We start from the raw sequence: 20,233 nt of genomic DNA on the forward strand, positions 1-20,233 counted from the left end.
TTTCCCGAGTCAATAACTCCTGAGCTAAACGCTGTTACTACACAAATAACACCTCTTTTCTATCGTAGTAATGTAGAGAGGCAGCTACAACCGCGTTTTGTGTAGTAACAGCGTTTAGCTCAGGAGTTATCGACTCGGGAAACTCCGACCTGTGAATATGTGGCCGACTTTACTTAAGACGCCGAGGCGCTTTTTTCCTTCTCGATAGGTGAGTAACGTTGGTTTTGCTTTGTTACACAGAACTAATATATGCCTTTGTCCTTTACATCATTATGCTTGTGTGGCATTTTTGCTTGTTTGTTTATCTACAATCGTATTGTTCTTCCCTTCAGCTATGATAAAGACACGTTTCTTTCTGCTAGTCGCCTGGGTTACGTATGTACGTGTGGGCGGAGCTATCGATACAGGGGTGGGACCCGTTTGGGTTAGGGGCATGTTTGTTTTGGTGATTTCAAATGTCAACATTGGCTTTCAAACAACGGAGACCGCACCTTTAAGCAATGGAATTATGAACATTCTGCCTTCGTTGTGATTGTCGTCATGAGCCGTGACTCAGGAATATATATATATAAGAAGCTCTGAACATTCAGAGGTCTTTACTGAAACTGTTACAACTTCGTTAGGTCTGGATGTGACATTTTCACAATTCCAAAATATTCACTCACAAACTCTTTAGAAGCAGAGCAATATTTCTTGTATTAGATAAATAAGGTGCGGTGTCTCTCCGTATGGTGTCTCTCGGTGTGGTGTCTCTCGGTGCGACTCGGTGATCGTTATTACACCGATTATGAATATGACACTTGAGCACAATTTAGTTTACATGACAAACAATTAAGAAGCTTTCACAAGCTGAAACCGTGTGGATTTTAGCCTCCTCGTTCCCGTCAGCATCAATTCCTCTCGCTGCGTGTTTGGTTTAGTAAAGTAACGACTCCGGGTTGTGTCATTTAATGCGTGGAGAAAATAGATCCCTCGTGTACGCCGTGTTAATGCGGCAGACTGATGAGTTACCGACGGTTAAATCCGACCTGACAGCTTTGTTCTTCACTAAAGACATTTGACGGCTTGCCCGTATAGTGACCTTCGGTGGTGTGTGATGTATTTTGTGCCACTTTAGTTACATTAGATGATGTTAACATCGGAGCGCGTACGAAACTCTAAATCGCTAATTTGGACACAAACGAATGATTCAGACTGATATGGTGAGTCGGGGTTTGGGCTGGAACACACACACATATGTTCCGGTGTATGGTGACTGGACTAAACACGGCGTGACGAGGAGTTCTGGCTCACTCACTTTCCTGCAGCGTAGACCTCAGCCGTGTCGAACAGATTGATCCCGTTCTCGTACGCCAGAGTCATCAGCTGTTCGGCCATCTGCCGGAGATGAAAAAGGGAGGAGAGGGAAAACGGGGGTGAGCTGCTTCAGTCTATTACCTTCACCATTACAGTTACTACTTTAAACCAAGCTGTCATGAGATGTTTTTGTGAGATTTTACCTCGTCTGTGATCTGACCCCCGAACGTCACCCATGTTCCTGTAGGAAAAAACCCCAGAAATCACTCCATGCTGCCCGTACGGCTAAACACGTCACCTTTATAAATAAAATAGTGCTCTGAGCCCTAAGAGCAACAGTGCACGTCAAGACGTCACGCGAAAACATTTGCAGTACCTAAAGAGGTGCAATAAGCGATTTTTCTAGCTAGTCAAGTGACCGTGAAATATATTATATGTTTATTATGTGTGTATTAAGTTATATAAGTTAACATATTATAAGTTATATAAGTTAACATATTATAGGTTTATTATGTGTGTATTAAGTTACACAAGTTAACATATTATAAGTTATATAAGTTAACATATTATAGGTTTATTATGTGTGTATTAAGTTATACAAGTTAACATATTATATGTTTATTATGTGTGTATTATGGGGTTAAGAAATCTGGTCTGAGCAGGACTCGTTGTTCCTGCTTACATGTTCTAACTGTCGGCCTTTTTATAGACCCACCCCGATACCCCTTCACTCCACCCCATCTCGGTTATTTTGGAATCAGGTACAACGGTATTATGTCATAAAGCCAGAGTCATGAGTTCACATGAGGGACCTTTTTTACTGAAAGATACACAGACACAAATACGTTTGTTGTCATTTATTGCAGAATACTAGTGGTGGGTTCTGTTAGAACCAACAACCAACAGCTGCTTTGCCCAAGCCTCTTCCTTAGCTGGGTGCGATTAGTTTTTAATGTAGGGTTTAGTTGCCTGTAATGTGTTTTTCTATATATTCTCATACGTGATGGTTTTATTTTCTGTCCCCTGATGACCGTACCGGGCTTCCTGTATATGCAGCACTGACAAAGTTACAGAACCTAGAAGCGTTTATCGATTTGAGGTTCAGGAAGTGGCTACGCGAGACGCCTGACTACAGCGTGACGCGGCGACAGAGAAAAGACATGGTGACTGATGCGATGTGACTGGACGGGATTTAAACGATGTACAAAGTAAAACAGGGAGTGTCACCATGCATTGGGACCCTGCACATGATGGGATCGCTCCGGCGCTCGACGTTAACGTTTATACTGTTATAACCGAGGCTCGGGATGACCTGCAGAAACACTTACCTAACCCCAGGCACGACACCCTCAATCCAGACTTCCCGAGATTTCTGTAAAGAGAAAAAAAAAAACCCGTTTAGTTAAATTTACTCTTCTGTTTCTCAGAAGAAACTTGGACGAAGGATCTCAAGGAAAAAAACAACAACAACAAAACAGTATCGGATTAGATATAGATTAGATACGACTCACGTTAATCTAATAATAATCTGATAATCATCTGGTTTGGAAACGAGCCGCGACCTGAAATCCCTCTTAATGGAATGGAATTTCACTCCTTTCAAACTGTGAGTGTAATCGTGAAGGTTGCAGAACATCGTCAGGTGACCACATTCAAATAAAATGAAACCCACCGAAGCCTTGGTCAGCCGACGGCGCACGGCTAGACGATATCGATCGAATAGCCGAGAGCACAGATCCGTCACGGCGCGAGACCATTAATACGATAAGACGAGCTCCCGTTATCCAGAACCCGACCCAGAAATCGTGTGAAACAATAACGACTCGACTAGTCACGATCATCCTCAGCTACCCGGCAGATGGGAGGCGTCCCGAGAAGAGTTGTCTACCTGATCGACGAATCCAGTCACAAAGTCTCACAGAGTTTTCCCTCGACATCTGCTTCGGACCCTCGGGATTTCGACTCCTCCGAATTCTGCTACCGAAACCCTCCGTGGGGTCTTTAAACGATCGGCGCGTCTTTTAATGAAAAGTTCGCTATTAAAAGTAAAGTGCGTCGGGTTCGACTAGTCCTTCTGATCTACGGAACGCTTCGCCGCCGCTCAGTCAGTAGTGTGTGCCAAAAGCACAGAGTTATTATCTAACACGGAAGAAGATCGATTTGATGTAATGACGTCCCGAGGCGAGCGGCGACTGAGGCGAGGAAAATGTCAGTTTTTATTCGGCGTGTACAGGAGTAATAAAGTGCGCTGGGGATTAGGGATGATCCAGCATGCTGTCTGTGTAGGAGTATGAGAGGAAATGTGTAGGCCTGTCTCTCTCTCTCTGTGTGTGTGTGTTTTCGTGGGTGTGTGTATAAAAAAAATTGGGAACATGTAGGAGGGCAATAAGTGAAACGATGCTCAGGAAAAAAAAAAAAATAAATTCAGTCCTTATGGAAAGTACAAAAATCCTCTGGAGAGAATCTGAAGCACTTAAAGCAGTAAAATCTCACTAGTGTGTCACTACAGTTAGTGACTGATGTTTATTTATCAGCTTGTGTGTGTATGAGGACTCATCAGTTCACGTCTGACAGAAAGCAGGTGCCTCTCCTTAGCTGGACTGCAGACGCTGCTTTTGAATACGCGGTCGTGATGACACGAGTGCCAGAGAAAAAAAAGTGCTAACTAGAAATCCTGAATGCTGAAAGCCTTAGTGTGGCGTCGCACGTGAACAGGATAGATCGCGGGTTTCAATCCTGACTAGCGGAGTCTGAGACGGTGGATGTGGTGGGAGGAGCCTACGCTCTCTGCCCTGTCAATCACAGCCTGGCACAGAGAGTGTCTGTGAGCTTGTGTATGAGGAAGAGGACGGAGATCACCTTCATCCGAGTGTTTAATACTGCAGTGTGACAGCAAGAGAATGAACAAGAAGGTTCGCTAACGTCGCACGTCTGTTAGGACGCACGTGTCATCCTTCGACCACTGAGGTGTTAGCGGTCACTGAGGTTCGGTTCACAGGTCGTAGTTCTAAGGTTAGCGAATGCATGTGTGTCGCGCCACGTGTTCTTTTGTGAACCGAGCCGAGGGAATTTTATTTGTTTTCATTTGAAGCTGTAAATCTGTAAAAAGGCACGTTTTCATTTTTTCCTCCCCTTCGTTTACACCAAAGATCTGATCTTCTCTAACGTGAACGAAGGTCGCTTCGGTCCTTTCGCCGTCTTTTTCTGGCGCATCTACCGGAGATCTGACGAATCGGATCGCGTCAAAGTGTCTAGAGATATTCAGCTACGTGCAATGTAAAAATGAGCGATCGATCCTTTTACACCAAAGAGCTTCTACAAGAACTTGTCGGTACATCAGAGTCGCTGTTAGTCTGACTGGCATCGTGTTCACCTCCTCACCGTGCTCCTGTGGCTGGGTCTCTTTTGTTAGCGCTGTGTCACGCTGAATATTTAATGCTGGGGCTAAATACTGCATGATGGACAGAAAGAGATTGGGTTCACACACACACACACACACACACACACACACACACACACACACACACACACACACACACACACGGAAAACAGCAACGTGGCAAGTGAAAAGGTCAGCTGTGTCTTTTAACGTGTATAATGATGAGCTTTGCGCTCGGGCAAACTGCTGGGGTTTCAGATAACAGGAAAACAAGAGGTTACTAATGGAGTCAGGGCTGAGGTCCAGTTTAAAGGTCGACTTTACATCTCTGGTAACCCTTAAAATACCTTTTAAACAGGAATGAGCTCAATGGAGAGAAGAAGGGGGGGGGATATCTCAGACCTCTGACCATGAGCCTGTCAGAAATATTTCCCATATATTTTTATATCGTTTCTACAAACATACGAGGGACTTTATATGCATATTCAAGCGAAAAGAAACAAGGATCCATCTGTCTGGAATATTGCACTTAATGTAATCAGCTGTAAGTATAAAAAACAATAACATCTCACATGACAACTTCAATCAAACGTCATGAATATTCGCTTATTTGAAGCTGTCAGAAGCTGGAAAATGAACCAAATGCATTCAGACCACATCAACAGTGCTGTGGTGTACAACAGGGTTGTTTTTATTAACGACTGAATCAGTCCTCTGTCTCACCGTCTTGTCATCTGGGGGAAGTGTGATGATTTAATATGGGAGGAAATGTGGTCCAATTAGCAGCTAGCGGCTAATTAGAGACGATCGTTTAGCGGTTGAGGAAAACTAATGGTGTGTTCGAGGCGAGGAATCTCGAGGAGCGGAACCCTGCGCTCCAGCAGGCCCTGGGCACCCACACTTAAGCACTCCCCCACTGGCAACGGCATGAGACACTTAGAAAATTGACAACCACCCATTCATTTTGCCCCTGGGACAACCACCCATTCATTTTGCACTGACCCCAGGAATAACCACCTATGCTTTAACATGGTGACCCCTGGTATAACCACCTATTCTTTACATGGCGACCCCTGGTATAACCGCCTATTCTTTACATGGCGACCCCTGGTGTAACCGCCTATACTTTAACATGTCGACCCCTGGTATAACCAAGTGTTATTTATTTATTTTTTGTTTTGTTAGTGAGATTTCGGCTTGCTCTGTATAGCATGGAAAAGGAGTGTGTAAGGTATCGAGTTTTCCATGCCGCGAGACACAAGCAGCCAGAACCTGATCTCAGTCTGCTGCAGAGTAAAAACCACAGGAAGGAAAACTTTCTGCTTCAGTTACTAAAGCTTAACTGCGTAAACCCTAAAGCCGAACACTGGCCCTAAAACCTTCTACACGATGCCTCACGAGACGCGGGGCTGAAACGGATCCTTCGTTAATGATTCAGCAGTGACGATTAATACGAGTCACACAGGTTAGTCAGATTCCGTTTAATACGGATAGAGAAGAGCTACAGCGGCAGCAGCGTGTAAATTAGCTCGTCTACTGCAGCAGTGCTAAATTAGTGTAGAGATGAGTAATGATCTATTTCTAGAGACTCTGGCATTCTATCCAATATAAATACACATAGATACGCATGCAACACACACACACACACACACACACACACACACACACACACACACACACACACACACACACACACACACACAGAGCTGCTGACACGGAGGTGTGTGTGTGTGTGTGGGATGGATACGTTTCGCTAAGCTTCACGATAAGGTGCTGTGTGTATTTTGTGTATTTGCTCTTTAACATCCATGTAGCCACATTTCATGTAGGAGTATTAAAGCTGGAACAGGAATAGTGCGCACACACGAGTACTGTAAAATCTCAACACGCCTACTCATTAACACTTACAGTGTACTATCGCCTCGCTGCGTTCACCACAGCGCACACGGACACGCACTTGAATCGCCGTAGAGCAAGAAAACAGGACTTCCTTCTCGTTTCCGGTTCCGACGTGCGGCATTTTGTTTTATTTCCGTTCTTCACCCGGAAACACGATTGTCTTTAGCAGAAGCCGCCGCCATATTACTGTTTCTCACCTAAAAACAGTGTTCGATTTATTTTTACTAAATCAGAGCCTTTCATGTACATTTCACACCTGCGTGTAGCATGTTTGCCTCACACCTCCAGGGTTGGGGGTTCGATTCCCACCTCCATCTTGTGTGTGTGGAGTTTGCATGTTCTCCCCGTGCCTCGGGGGTTTCCTCCGGGTACTCCGGTTTCCTCCCCCGGTCCAAAGACATGCATGGTAGGTTGATTGGCATCTCTGGAAAATTGTCCATAGTGTGTGAATGTGTGAGTGAATGAGAGTGTGTGTGTGCCCTGTGATGGGTTGGCACTCCGTCCAGGGTGTATCCTGCCCCGATGACGCCTGAGATAAGCACAGGCTCCCCGTGACCCGAGAAGTTCAGATAAGCGGTAGGAAATGAATGAATGTGTTGTTAGATTTGTTTTGCTCACATGCGCCAGTCAGAATGGTTTTAACGTTAGCTTGAGGAAACTTCACCATCTGTATAAAATCTGTCAGGATGTTATTTTGATATCACAGCTTCTGTCGTTAAATGAATTAGCCGGTGTGAGTTAACGCTTAACGTCTGTAGCTCCAGTAAAGTGTGTAACAACGAGCACCAGTCTGTTAACTCAGCAGTAAGGACACGGCAGAGTTTATAGACCACCTCTCCACAGCTGGCGCTGAAATATCGAGCGTCAGATTTATCAAACCACTTCGATTCTTAAATTCCGAAGGCCAATTTCGGCTCAGTAGTTAAATCTTCCAGAAAAATCGATACTGAAGGAACAGGCAGTAAATCCGTGCTTTGGGATGATAAGGAACTCTGGAGCTTGAGGTGCTTCACCCGCTTCTCCGGACCACGCCGCAACATCTGAATTTATGCAGAAAAGACTTTTGGCTCAGTGGCGGGTCTAGGATTTTTCTGTAACAGGGGCCATTAAGGGGCCATATGTTACATTCAGGGGCCGAGTACAGGGTACATTCAAGCACACAAAATAATTTATTCAGTACGGTGCAAATACATTTCGTCAGTCATTCCTTTTTTCAAACGCTCGAGTGCCGCCAATTGTTTGGGGGTGGAATTGCATTTGTGATGGTTGTGAAAAATTCTCCGGTTGCTCTTCTCGTCGACAATTGATGGAACGGGGGCCAATCAGATTTCAGCAGGGGCCAGGGCTCTAGAACCGCCCCTGTTTTGGCTTGATTATTGTGACTTGATCTCTTGCCCCTCCAAACGGTCATGATCCTTCGAAGTAACAAAAATGTCCTTCAACGCGTCACCGGCTTTCCGTAAGTGGGAGAAACGGTGCAGGCGCTTTGACGAGGGCGTTACGGAGACAAACAGAACCTGAGCTCTGAGCTATACAGCGCCTCACATAGCAGTAGCATGGCTTTAGGCAGCTCAAACAATAAATCTAACCTAATATTAAATCCATTCTGCTCACAAACGTTCTAAGTGAGACTGAGTTTATCGCTTAGGCGGAGGACGGAGCCGTTGTAGACGCCGTTCATGTAACATTCTAGAAAACTCAGTGAGTAAACAAGTGATCAACAAGCAGTTGGTATCCAATATTAGCGACTACCCTCAGGCAATAATTTAACCAGCCCCATAAAATAACCGCTTCCGTTTCCATTCGAGAAAAGACGAGCATAAAATACAAGCACATCTTTTTCTACTTCTTCTTCCTCATCCACACGCTCGCTCAGCCAATCAGACCAGCAGTCCGCAGGTCCGGTGTGAAATTCGACCAGTTTATTACACTCAGGATTGACAAAAATGTTGCACAGATTAGCTTCGAAGGCAGGAAACGGCAGGTCGGATCTGCTGGAATGGGGTTTTGCTCACCGGCTACATTATGAATGCTTGCGCTACATAATCAGCTTGCATCAGCGACACTGGCTTCTCCGAGGCTATATGACATAATGACAAGGTGGCCTGCATAACCTGCATGTAAGGACTTTACAGGAAACGCTGGGTAACTGACGACACCTCAGACTTTATTCGATAAATTAGGTAGTCAGTCATTAGATACAGGATTAGCTGGAACTGGTATATTCTTCTTGGTGTAAGACACTACAGTGCATCACTCGCCCTGAGCCTTCGCTCTCCATCTCTGTCACAAACATCTCATACACGAGCCAGCAGAACTCTCGTTTCCTCGTCACCTCGTTTCCTCTCATAAGAGCTAGCCTTTAAATCCCGAGGCTCACAAAATTCCTGCATTAACATTGCCTTGGCGCTGCGGTCGAACACCGACGTTACACGCTTTGTGTCGACCTTCACAACGCGTTTCTTCTCCAAACTGTTAGCACAAGCGAGTGGAAGAACTCGAGCGGTCCTGCACAGAGCCTTGAGTCTGACTCAAACCCACTGAACACCATCAGAGCCTGAGCTCACTGATGCTCTTGTAGCTGAATGATCACAAATCCAACATCTAGTCTAAAGCCTTGTGAGAAGAGTGGAGTTTATTACAGCATTAAAGGCAGAATAATTAAAGCACGTACATATAAAGTGGTTGGGGTGCACATACTTTTGGTTATATAGCATAATTAAAAGCTTGTGTGCCAAACATTTGGTCCGAATGAGTCGATCAAGAAGCTAATTATGTTCTGAAACTTTGTGCTGTAAACTTTAAACATTCTACAACTGAGGAGGTTTTAGATCTTTGAAAGTAGACAGTGAAGAAAAGAAGGAAAAAACGAAAGTAACACAAGGAAACGGATAGTAGAAGTACGACTAGGGCCGGGCGATAAAACGATAACGATATGTATCGCGATAGACATGTGATCGATATCGATAAAAAAAAGTGTTTGATAAAACGTTCGATATTTTTTATTCTTCGTCGGAAGAAAACGGAGGTCGTGAAGCAAGTTTGGTTGCATTAACAAATGTACTCGCTCTCTGGTAACCTAGCAACGTAGGGAGTGACACGCTAACAGCCAATCATATAACAGTATCATGTTTGGTTGCGCCATATCGTCGTATCCTAGCACTAACCTCTCAGCTTTCTCTCTGTTTATATTTAACACTTTGCACAATTTTATTACACTTTATTAAACATTTCTTACACTTTCTTTGATTTTGCACCTTAAATGTTAAGAGATAATAGTTAAGTGTTCATTGTGACTTTAGACTCATGTTTACATTATAATTATTTGAGGTTTGTCTTAATAACTGAGGGGATTCTGATCAGAGGAAGGTTTAGTTTAAAATAAAAAGGTTTACATGTAATATATTTTCCTCTTGGTCCTTATTTTAAATGGGTCATAAAAAATATCAATAATTATCGATATCACGATATGAAACACTGATATCGTGATGCGGTTTTCAGCCGTATCGCCCAGCCCTAAGTACGTCATATTTATTTGTTGCCTTTCGTTATTGCTCGGTTGATCATTTGGGAAAACAATATTTTTCCACAGACACTTTGCCAAGAATTTGAAATGGACTCCTGCTACAGAGCGAGGACGTATTTTATAACAGATCACTAACCGGTGCATGACGTTGCTGTTCATGACAAAAATAAAAGATTAGATTTCACACTAATCAGTGCAACACGGTCTGGAGCTCGAAAACAACCCATAAAACTAACAAGAACACCCTGTAACTACTTACAAGTGACCTGATCCAATTAACCTGATAAAAACCCCACACGGAATTCACAGGGAGATATTTCTCCAGCCGTCATGGCCGATTTATCGATGATATGATAAACACTTTGTCCGTCTTCCACGCCTGTAAAAAGCCGTGGTTGTGATTCGGCGGCTCTCAGCTCGTGCTGCGGCTTTAACGCGCGCTTACGTAAGCGCTTAGTTCCGCTAGCTCTGCTAAACTTGTAGGGAACTCGACGTGGGTCTTAATACGAAAGCAACAGGACAGGTCCGTCTTGTTGCTAAGCAACCCAACTTTCCAAAGGCATGCACTTATCTGCCTAGCTTCTGTCGCTTTCTTGTGCGAGCCAGCACATAAAGAACAGTTTCCAACTCACACAAGAAATAATAAATAAATAAATAAGCAAACAACATAGCAACTAATTGGTTTGTTTAGGGGGAAAATAAAGAAAGAACAAGAGAGGAAGCTCGGTTTATTTTGAAGCAGTGTGTGTGTGTGTGTGTGTGTGTGTGTGTGTAGTATTCTGGGTGCTCTTAGCAGCTCTGAAGTGTGTGTGTGTGTGTGTGTGTGTGTGTGTGTGTGTGAGAGAGAGAGAGAATGTCACAGAGATTTACTCTGACAGTGTTTCTCAGGATTATTATGGCTTGGGGGAAACTTTTCTGCATGATATTTACACACTTTAACAATATACAGATTCAGTGTTTAATTAAATGTTAAATTTATGTATTAAATGTTTATTGTTGTTGTTGATCTTTCTCCTTATTGTTCAGTCTTAACTGAAGTTGTTTGGCATAAACAAACTGCTTGAACAGCCCAGAGAGCCTCGGCGGCTGATCGGTGATGAAACGCCCTCCAGTGATCCTACATGTAAGGAGACATGATGAAGTGTCCTAATGGAGTTGTTCCGATGCAGAACTCCAAATATAGAGCCACGAAGGTTCACGTTCAAGAAAATGTGGCGCTATAAATAAAACAACCTGCCCGTCACACGGCCCGCGTCCAAACCCACAAAACTGCATAAAAGGCAAATCTCGGAGAGCTCAGACTACTGACTAAAGTGTGAATTAGAGAAGGTGTTAAGTGTGATGTGTGCTGAATCTCAGTCACTGCAGTGTGTCAGCAACCACAGACACGTACCTCCTCCTCCTCCTCCTATAGGGCACGTACACTCGTGACCTCGTCGTATTCATTTTAATACTCTCACCTCCCTGAGACCAAACACACAAGTCTCACAAAGTGCTCATTAAGTTGGTGCAGGTGAAATAAGTGATTTAAACTTAACACGTAAAATCCCACAGACTCCTGGACAAGGTTCATGTTACTGTGTCTCGTTGTGCAGCTGTTTATACAAACGTCTTCCATCAGATAACACTTTATTAAAATCCTTTCCAGCTTCACATTCGACATACACGAGAACGTGTGTGTGTGTGAAACTATGTAAAGTAAAACTATGGCTTGCAGGGAGAATGTTTACAAAATAAATGTTTACGTTTAAAGAAAAAAAATGAATCAATGAACAAAATAAAATCCCTTGGTTTTTAATGTTAAATAAATATATTTATAAATGATCTACAATAAAAACAAAGAACAAAGCGAGTGCATCATTAACGTTAACGCCCATTTGTTATGAGTTATTAATACGTTTCACACAAAAGCGTCCCGATTAAAAAAGCCGTATAATATAAAAACTCGCACAGTGTTTTTTGTGATTTGTCCTCAGGCTCCGTTCCACCGGAGAGCTTCTCATACACATGCTGTCGAGGAGAAAAGGCGTGATGGTTGATGCCGTGGGACGTTCGCGTTTCGGTGATTAAATAACGCGTTTAGCTGCTAATTACATCACCGGGCAGAAATCCTCACGGTAAAGAGACCGGCAGTATTAAAGTATTGTATGACTTTAATGCTTTGCTGAAGAGATCGAATCGAATCGAATCGAATTAATTCAATTTTCTGTCTTTGAAACAGACGTTTTGTTTCATCTGGTCTTTCCATTTGTTTCTTATAACAGCTAAAAGTTAATTAAAACCCGCTTGATTGGAATATTTACTCGTTTGCTCAGCAGGTTTGTGCGCACTGGTATTCAGCCTCATGACCGATTGCCCACCAGATTAATAACAATAACAGCAATTTAAAAAAAAAAGGTCACGTGAGAGTAAACGCACCTATACTTCATGCCGGTTCTTATGCTCTGGTCGCTGGAGGACGGCACGCTCTGGACGGACAGTTGTCCGAGGCTGCGTGCCACCATGGCAACGGCTCTGAACTTGCTGCGCGTGCCGGCGTTCGGGCTGCTGGCGTTCTGCCGGTTCATGCGCTCGTCTGTGCTGCGGCTCATGGAGCGGTGGTCGGTGCACACGAACGACACCTGCATCCTGACCCGGGTCACGCAGTGTGATCACAACAATCCAAAATGCCCCTCTTTCCCCCTCTGTCACTCTCTCACACACACACTTTAACGCAAAACCAAAACTGAGGCAAAAGCACAAGCGGCCGTTTCTCCTGTACCTCGGCTGGGAGTGAGAAGAAACCAGACGGCCAGAGCTCTAATCTCACATGGATTCTCTCGTTACACGTGAACAGTCTCTGTCTTCACTCGTCTCATTGTGCCGTGAGGTGTGAAGCTCTGAGATCTCTCTCTCTCTCTCTCTCTCTCTCTCACACACACACACACACACACACACACACACACACACACACACCTACAACTCTAGTTTGACTGTCCATAAACGAACTGCACTCTTTCCACTCATTCCTCGTTCAGCAGCTTAGCTATATTCTTCTTCGCTCTTGTTCTTGCGATCACGATCTCTGATAAAAAAACACAAAACAAAGAAACAAAACAAGACAAAAAAAAACAACAACAAAAACAAAACAAAAAAAAAGCAAATAGACAGAACGTCTTTTCTGACGAGTCCACAGCTTGTAATTTATCTGTCAGCTCAGGATCTGCTCCTGAGATGTGCTTTAAGTTCCAGCAAGACAGAGAGGATGTGTCAAGAGAGAGAGAGGGAGGGAGAGAGGGGTGGGGGGGAGGGTGGGAGAGAGAGAGAGAGGTGGGGGGGAGGGAGGGAGAGAGAGGGAGAGAGAGCGGGGACAAGCAAGCACTGCAGTAGTGAGAGGTGAAGGAGAGAGAGAGAGACAGACAGAGAGAGACAGAGGGAGAGACACAGAGAGAGAGATGCACAGGCACACATGGGGATTTGAGAGAGAGAGACAGAGAGACAGAGACAGACAGAGAGAGAGACAGACAGACACAGAGGGAGAGAGACAGAGGGAGAAAGAGAGATGCACAGGCACACGCATGGGGATTAGAGAGAGAGAGAGAGAGAGAGAGAGACAGAGGGAGAGAGACAGAGGGAGAGAGAGAGATGCACAGGCACACACATGGGGATTAGAGAGAGAGAGAGAGAGAGAGAGAGAGAGAGAGAGAGAGAGAGAGACAGACAGTACTTTATATAAAGGAGATTCCCCCCAAACAGCTGCCTGATGCTGACTGTAGTGTTTATTAACAATAATCATATAAAACACCACAACATTCTCCAAGCAGGACTTCATTACACTGTCACAGGATTATATTTCTTCCTCCACAAAGTGTCACGCACACGCACACACACACACACACACACACTCAAACACACACACACACACACACACACACACACACACACACACACACACACACACACACACACACACACACACACACACACACAGCACTTTACTGATGTATCTTCAGGTGGCTATGTTACCAATCTGCTGTGAATCGTGGACAGTGTTGAAGCTGAGCCGCAGTGAGATGTGTTAATGTTGTCTTTTGACACCGGAATAAAACGACGCCATCAGCTGTCATGCTTCCTTAATCTAATAAACGCTTCACTTTTTAATCTAATAAACAAATGATCTGGGGCAGTAAGTTTCCCACTTTGTGCTACGTAAACTACTTCCTGTGCTGCTGCCACCTTGTGTCAGAAGAGGTCAAGTTCATCATGAATATTCAACATAAATAAACCTCAAAGAAGCACAATTCATCTCGCTAGTCCTAAGTGTACACACACACACACACACACACACACACACACACACACACACACACACACACACACACACACACACAAACACACACTCTCTTTAAAGGATCTGTTGTGTGTTGGTTTGTATCTTTCTTCAAATTCTCAAAATGTTTGCTGAACAGTAAATGATCGAAAAATAAAAAAGTTACATGATATTTTATTCAAATCAGTAAGATAACTTTAGGCAGCTGCTTGTTCGACACACACACACACACACACACACACACACACACACACACACACACACACACACAGACACACAGAGGTCAGAAACGTGATATCCTGGTAACTGCAGACAACCAGGAACCATGACAACACAATTACTCTTCACTCTGATAACTACAGAAACATTATCATGGTTTACGATGCGATTGTTTTATTAAAAACGACTTTAATAAAGCTTCCAGGATAAAAGTGTGTGTGTGCTTGTGTCGCGCTGGGACACGTTACGGATTAGTGTTAAAAGTAACAGATGAGAGGACGAGAACCACACAGCAGACTTCCTGTCGATTTTAGCCTTCTGTTTGTGATCCCACAGACACCGATCTCTTAAAACAGGAAGGAGAAGCGGCGACACATCCGTGGCTCGGGCGAATAGGTGTAGCGGCAGAGGGGCAGAGCAAGAGCAATAAAGACCTACAGATGATTTAATCATATACAGAGAGCTGAAGATTTTATACATGATCGTGACCAGAGACACGCTTTCTTACCTGAATGTGAGATTGCATTTGATATAATTGCATGCAAACACACACACACACACACACACGACAGAAAGCCATTATGCAAATGGTGTTAATCACGGCGAGCGACAGCTGCTCGGCTCGCAGCTGTTCCACACACTCGTGTAAATGCAGTGAATATTAAATCTCAGCGTTTACTCCGACATGTGTGTACAAACATGACCGGCGTTATCCGATACGGAACACGTTCCAGTTCCTTTTCCTCCAAACTGTAAAAGAACTCAGTGCTGATTCGTAAGCAGATCCATCCTCCTGTCTCACACACACACACACACACACACACACACACACACACACACACACACACACACACACACACACACACACACACACACACACACACACACCAGTGATGGGATCAGATCCTCACACTACTACTCACTGATACCATGAGTGTTTTCACCCTGAGCTTGAAGCAGTGCTACGTCACCCAGGTCTACGTGAGCGTTCAGACCCTGAGCCGGTTGAGACACGCGTCCTCTGGGTGATCCACAATTACAACTAAACACCTTGTTGAAGCAGCTTCCTGATCTGATTCCATCTAGGGTTGCAAAATTCCGGGAATTTTCAAGGCTGGAAATTTCCATAGGAGTTAACGGGAATATATGGGAATAAACTGGGAATAAAAAAAAAACAAAACAAAAAAAAATCTTGCAGCATAATTTTGTTTAAAACAACAAGATTTAATGCGATTTAAGTTCAATTTGCACAGAGCTTACTGGAGGGCCATTGAGGCCAAAACCCCTGCAGGTACTTGTGCACAGTGAAAGTGACGTGACATACACACTCAGAATTCGTTCTCTGCATTTAACCCATCCAAAGTGCACACACACAGCATTGAACACACACACACCATGAACACACACCCGGAGTACCCATTTTTATGCTGTGGTGCCCTGGGAGCAGTTGGGGTGTTCAGTGCCTTGCTCAAGGGCACCTCAGTCGTGGCCGGCCCGAGACTCGAACCCACAACCTTAGGATTACGAGTCAGACTCTCTAACCGTTAGGCCACGACTTGCCCCAGTAGCACTGTATCTTAGGGTCATTTAACTAGTTGCTTATTAGCATGAATATTAATAGAATTCTGGCTTTAGTGCTTATTAAGCACATATTAATGCCTTATTCTGCATGACCTTATTCTACATTCTTAACTGTACGCATTACCTAAACTTAATAACTACCTTACTAACTCTTAATAAGCAGTACATTAGGAGTGTTACACATGCACGGATCATTTGATGACCCCCCCTTCCCCCACACACTCACTCCCCCCGAAATAAAAAAATCCTCTATAAAACAATGTTTATTACAATTATTAAGTTTATTATGTTTATTACAAGCGTCATAATGTTTATTATGCTTTTGTGTCACTCGATGAAAGAATCAAAGTTCTACTAAAATGTGTATCACCTTACATGCATGTCTGCTTATGACCAGATAAAATGTTTATGATTGTATATGATATAGTTTATAGAAATTTCCCTATATTTCCAAATGATTCCCGTAAATTAACATAAATTCCCGTAAAGTTACAATTTGGAATATTTCCAAAATTCCCCAGACTAAGTTCCCATGGAAAGTTTCCAGAAGTTTACCGGAAACTTTCCGCTCCTTTTGCAACCCTAATTCCATCACGTCAAGTCCATCGGCATGGGACCTGAACACGGTGGAGACTCCTCTTCTTCATATTCCAGAAACAAACGCGTCTTTAACAGATTTCTTTACATGTTTCTTTTCAGATTTCTTTACATGTTTCTTTTCAGATTTCTTTACATGTTTCTTTTCAGATTTCTTTTCACAACAAGATAGACTCGTCGTTCGAGTTCCTGCAAACGTTCCTCTCCAGCGAGCTGCTGGAAGCTCTTTCAGGAAGCGCAATGTTGCTGAAGCACATGACTGAGTTTGTTTACACAGCATGAGCCCAAACTCCTGCTTGCAATTAAAACGCCAGAAATGACACGATTTAATATTCGACACAATATCATGGTGTTCTGCTTAATTACACTTCTAACACGCAGGAGCAGCACATCCATAACTCTGGATTAAAGACAACTCTGGGAAATTTGTCACACAAAATTCAGAGACCTATTCAAAGCTTTTAAATTCCTGCTGGAAGCTGGACTGCAATTACAGACGTAAAACTGTTCACATCTTAAAGGTGGGGTCTCTGTTGTTTGAGTAATGCTTCAGAAAACTGCATCGGGCCGCCAAACTAAACAAAAACGATACAAACGTGTAGCCAATGAGCAGAAAGGGGCGTGTCTTGTCCATATGCGGCGGTGAGAGTGTTCAGTGCGCGTGTGTGACATCAGCAGAAAGCGGTTTTAACATCGACATGGAGGATAAAAACAAAGAAAGAAAGAGAAGAAAGACTTACGATAAGGACAAGAAGTAGGACGTGTTAATATAGGATCAGCTTTCCAGCGCTGGAGAGAACTGAAGGAGCAGGAAGTTGGCCACATATTCACAGGTTGGAGTTTCCCGAGTCAATAACTCCTGAGCTAAACGCTGTTACTACACAAATAACACCTCTTTTCTATCGTAGTAATGTAGAGAGGCAGCTACAACCGCGTTTTGTGTAGTAACAGCGTTTAGCTCAGGAGTTATCGACTCGGGAAACTCCGACCCGTGAATATGTGGCCGACTTTACTTAAGACGCCGAGGCGCTTTTTTCCTTCTCGATAGGTGAGTAACGTTGGTTTTGCTTTGTTACACAGAACTAATATATGCCTTTGTCCTTTACATCATTATGCTTGTGTGGCATTTTTGCTTGTTTGTTTATCTACAATCGTATTGTTCTTCCCTTCAGCTATGATAAAGACACGTTTCTTTCTGTTAGTCGCCTGGATTACGTATGTATGTGTGGGCGGAGCTATCGATACAGGGGTGGGGCCCGTTTGGGTTAGGGGCGTATTTGTTTTGGTGATTTCAAATGTCAACATTGGCTTTCAAACAACGGAGACCGCACCTTTAACAGACACGTCACCCTTACGTTCGATAATATACCGTTTAGCAGAAAAACCTTTTACGTAATATTTATGGAGGTGCCAACACTAAAGGGTGCCGTTACTTTAATTGTTACTCAAAACTGAACCTTATCATCAGATGAGGTCTTCTACAGTGTACGATAGATCGACGAGCTCATTATATTATATTCTGCAGGAACAAGAAGCCGGTGTGGATTTGTCTCGGCTGTGAGTCTCAGCTCAGACGTCTCACACAAAGATGGACAGAAACACTGAGACTGACAGGGATGAAAAGAAAAACGAGTAAAAGAACAGAAATTACACCAGGAACGTTTCGTTCTTCTTTCATTCACGAGGCTTAAATGTCACAGGACGGCGATCTAAATGCCGATCGATCAAAACTAAACCGTCGGCCTGCAGCAAACACTGTGATTAAAAATCTCTCTTATATAAGTGCAGAGTAAGTGTGAGACCACTCGTGTGAGACCACCCTGATGGTCATGTAAAGGCTCAGTGCTGTGCTCAGATCTCACTATACACGTGACGACTTGTGTAACCCCCTGGAGGTCGTGCCTGGGGACTCGCTCGCTGAGCACTAATCAGATGAAGGACCACAGCTCTCCAAAATAACTGTGATTCACACAAAGCTCTGTGTTTTTATCCCCAACATGAACAGTGGATGTAAGTGTAAAGATCAGAGTGTAGCTGGAGTTGCTGGGGTGTGTGTGTGTGTGTGTGTGTGTGTGTGTGTGTGTGTAGCGATAAGCAGCGGTGTCGTCTTTCTTACCCACTCTTCACCGTAGTATCGGAGTGTTTGTTATTTTGACTGTGTTTAATAAACAGATCATTACTGTATTACGCACAAGTTGGAGTGTTTTATTCCACTTACACCGCAGCAACTTTCCAACAGTTTCAGCGTTTCGTTTATTTGTGAACATTTTGTCTGAGTTATGAGTTATATTTAACCTTGTGAAGCGTCACAGAGACACGTGAGGGTTTATACATCACTTACATTATAATAACTAGGAACAGGTTTCACCAGCAGTCTCCAGCCCTCTCTTATTCCAGCTCTCTACCTCTCTCTCTATCATTTATTCTCCATATCTCTCTCTCTCATTCCCTCTCTCTGCCTCTCCCTGTCTCATTCTCTCTCCCTCCATCATTTCTTCTCCCTCTCTCTCCCCCATCATTCCTTCTCTCTCAATCCTTCTCCCTTTCTCTCCATCATTCCTTCTCCTTCTCTCTCCACATTCCTTCTCCTTCTCTCTCCCTCATTCCTTCTCCCTCTCTCTCCCCAATATTCCTTCTCCCTCTCTCTGTCTCCCTCTCCTTGTCTCTCCCTCTCTCTCAATCATTCCTTCTCCTTCTCTCATTCCTTCTCCCTCTCCCTCTCATTCTCTCTCCTTCTCTCTCTCATTCCTTCTCCCTCTCTCATTCTCTCTCCTTCTCTCTCTCATTCCTTCTCCCCCCTCCCTCTCATTCTCTCTTCACCATTCCTTCTCCTGCTCGCTCCATCATTCCTTCTCCTGCTCGCTTTCTCATTCCTTCTTCCTCTCATTCTCTCCCCATCATTCCTTCTCCTTCTCTCTCCCTCATTCCTTCTCCTTCTCTCCCTCTCATTCTCTCTCAATCATTCCTTCTCCCTCTCTCCAATATTCCTTCTCTCTCTCTCAGTCGCCCTCTCCTTCTCTCTCCCTCTCTCTTCATCATCCCTTCTCCCTCTCTCCCCATCATTCCTTCTCCCTCTCTCCTTCTCTCTCAATCCTTCTCCCGCTCTCTTTCCATCATTCCTTCTCCTTCTCTCTCCATCATTCCTTCTCCCTCTCTCGTTCTCTCTCCATCATTCCTTCTCCTTCTCTCTCCATCATTCCTTCTCCCTCTCTCGTTCTCTCTCCATCATTCCTTCTCCCTTTCTCGTTCTCTCTCCATCATTCCTTCTCCTTCTCTCTCCATCATTCCTTCCCCCTCTCTCGTTCTCTCTCCATCATTCCTTCTCCCACTCTCAGTATAATCTACAAAGTCTCCTACCATAAATGTTAAACACCATAAACACCCCCCAGCACACCAGAGACAGTACGATTTATTTTCTTAAACGCTT

The 20,233-nt window shown here is 44.0% G+C and overlaps 1 protein-coding gene across 6 annotated transcripts in view; it reads right to left on the reverse strand.

The window, feature by feature from the left end:
* kcnab2a (potassium voltage-gated channel subfamily A regulatory beta subunit 2a) overlaps nt 1–20,233 on the reverse strand; it is a 70,529-nt gene that overhangs the window by 15,469 nt on the left and 34,827 nt on the right. For 4 of the 6 annotated variants that reach the window (XM_027168822.2, XM_047810596.1, XM_027168823.2 and 1 more), the window contains 3 exons: nt 2,625–2,668; nt 1,500–1,537; nt 1,298–1,377 (listed from right to left, as the gene is read on the reverse strand). In XM_027168822.2, coding sequence (XP_027024623.1) covers nt 1,298–1,377; nt 1,500–1,537; nt 2,625–2,668 — 162 coding nt within the window. Of the gene's footprint in view, nt 1–1,297; nt 1,378–1,499; nt 1,538–2,624; nt 2,669–12,518; nt 13,320–20,233 lie in introns of those variants that run through there. The other 2 variants (XM_027168821.2, XM_047810597.1) reach the window with 2 other exon arrangements.

The sequence above is a fragment of the Tachysurus fulvidraco genome, chromosome 2 (assembly GCF_022655615.1).
Source record: "Tachysurus fulvidraco isolate hzauxx_2018 chromosome 2, HZAU_PFXX_2.0, whole genome shotgun sequence".
Taxonomy (NCBI): domain Eukaryota; kingdom Metazoa; phylum Chordata; class Actinopteri; order Siluriformes; family Bagridae; genus Tachysurus; species Tachysurus fulvidraco.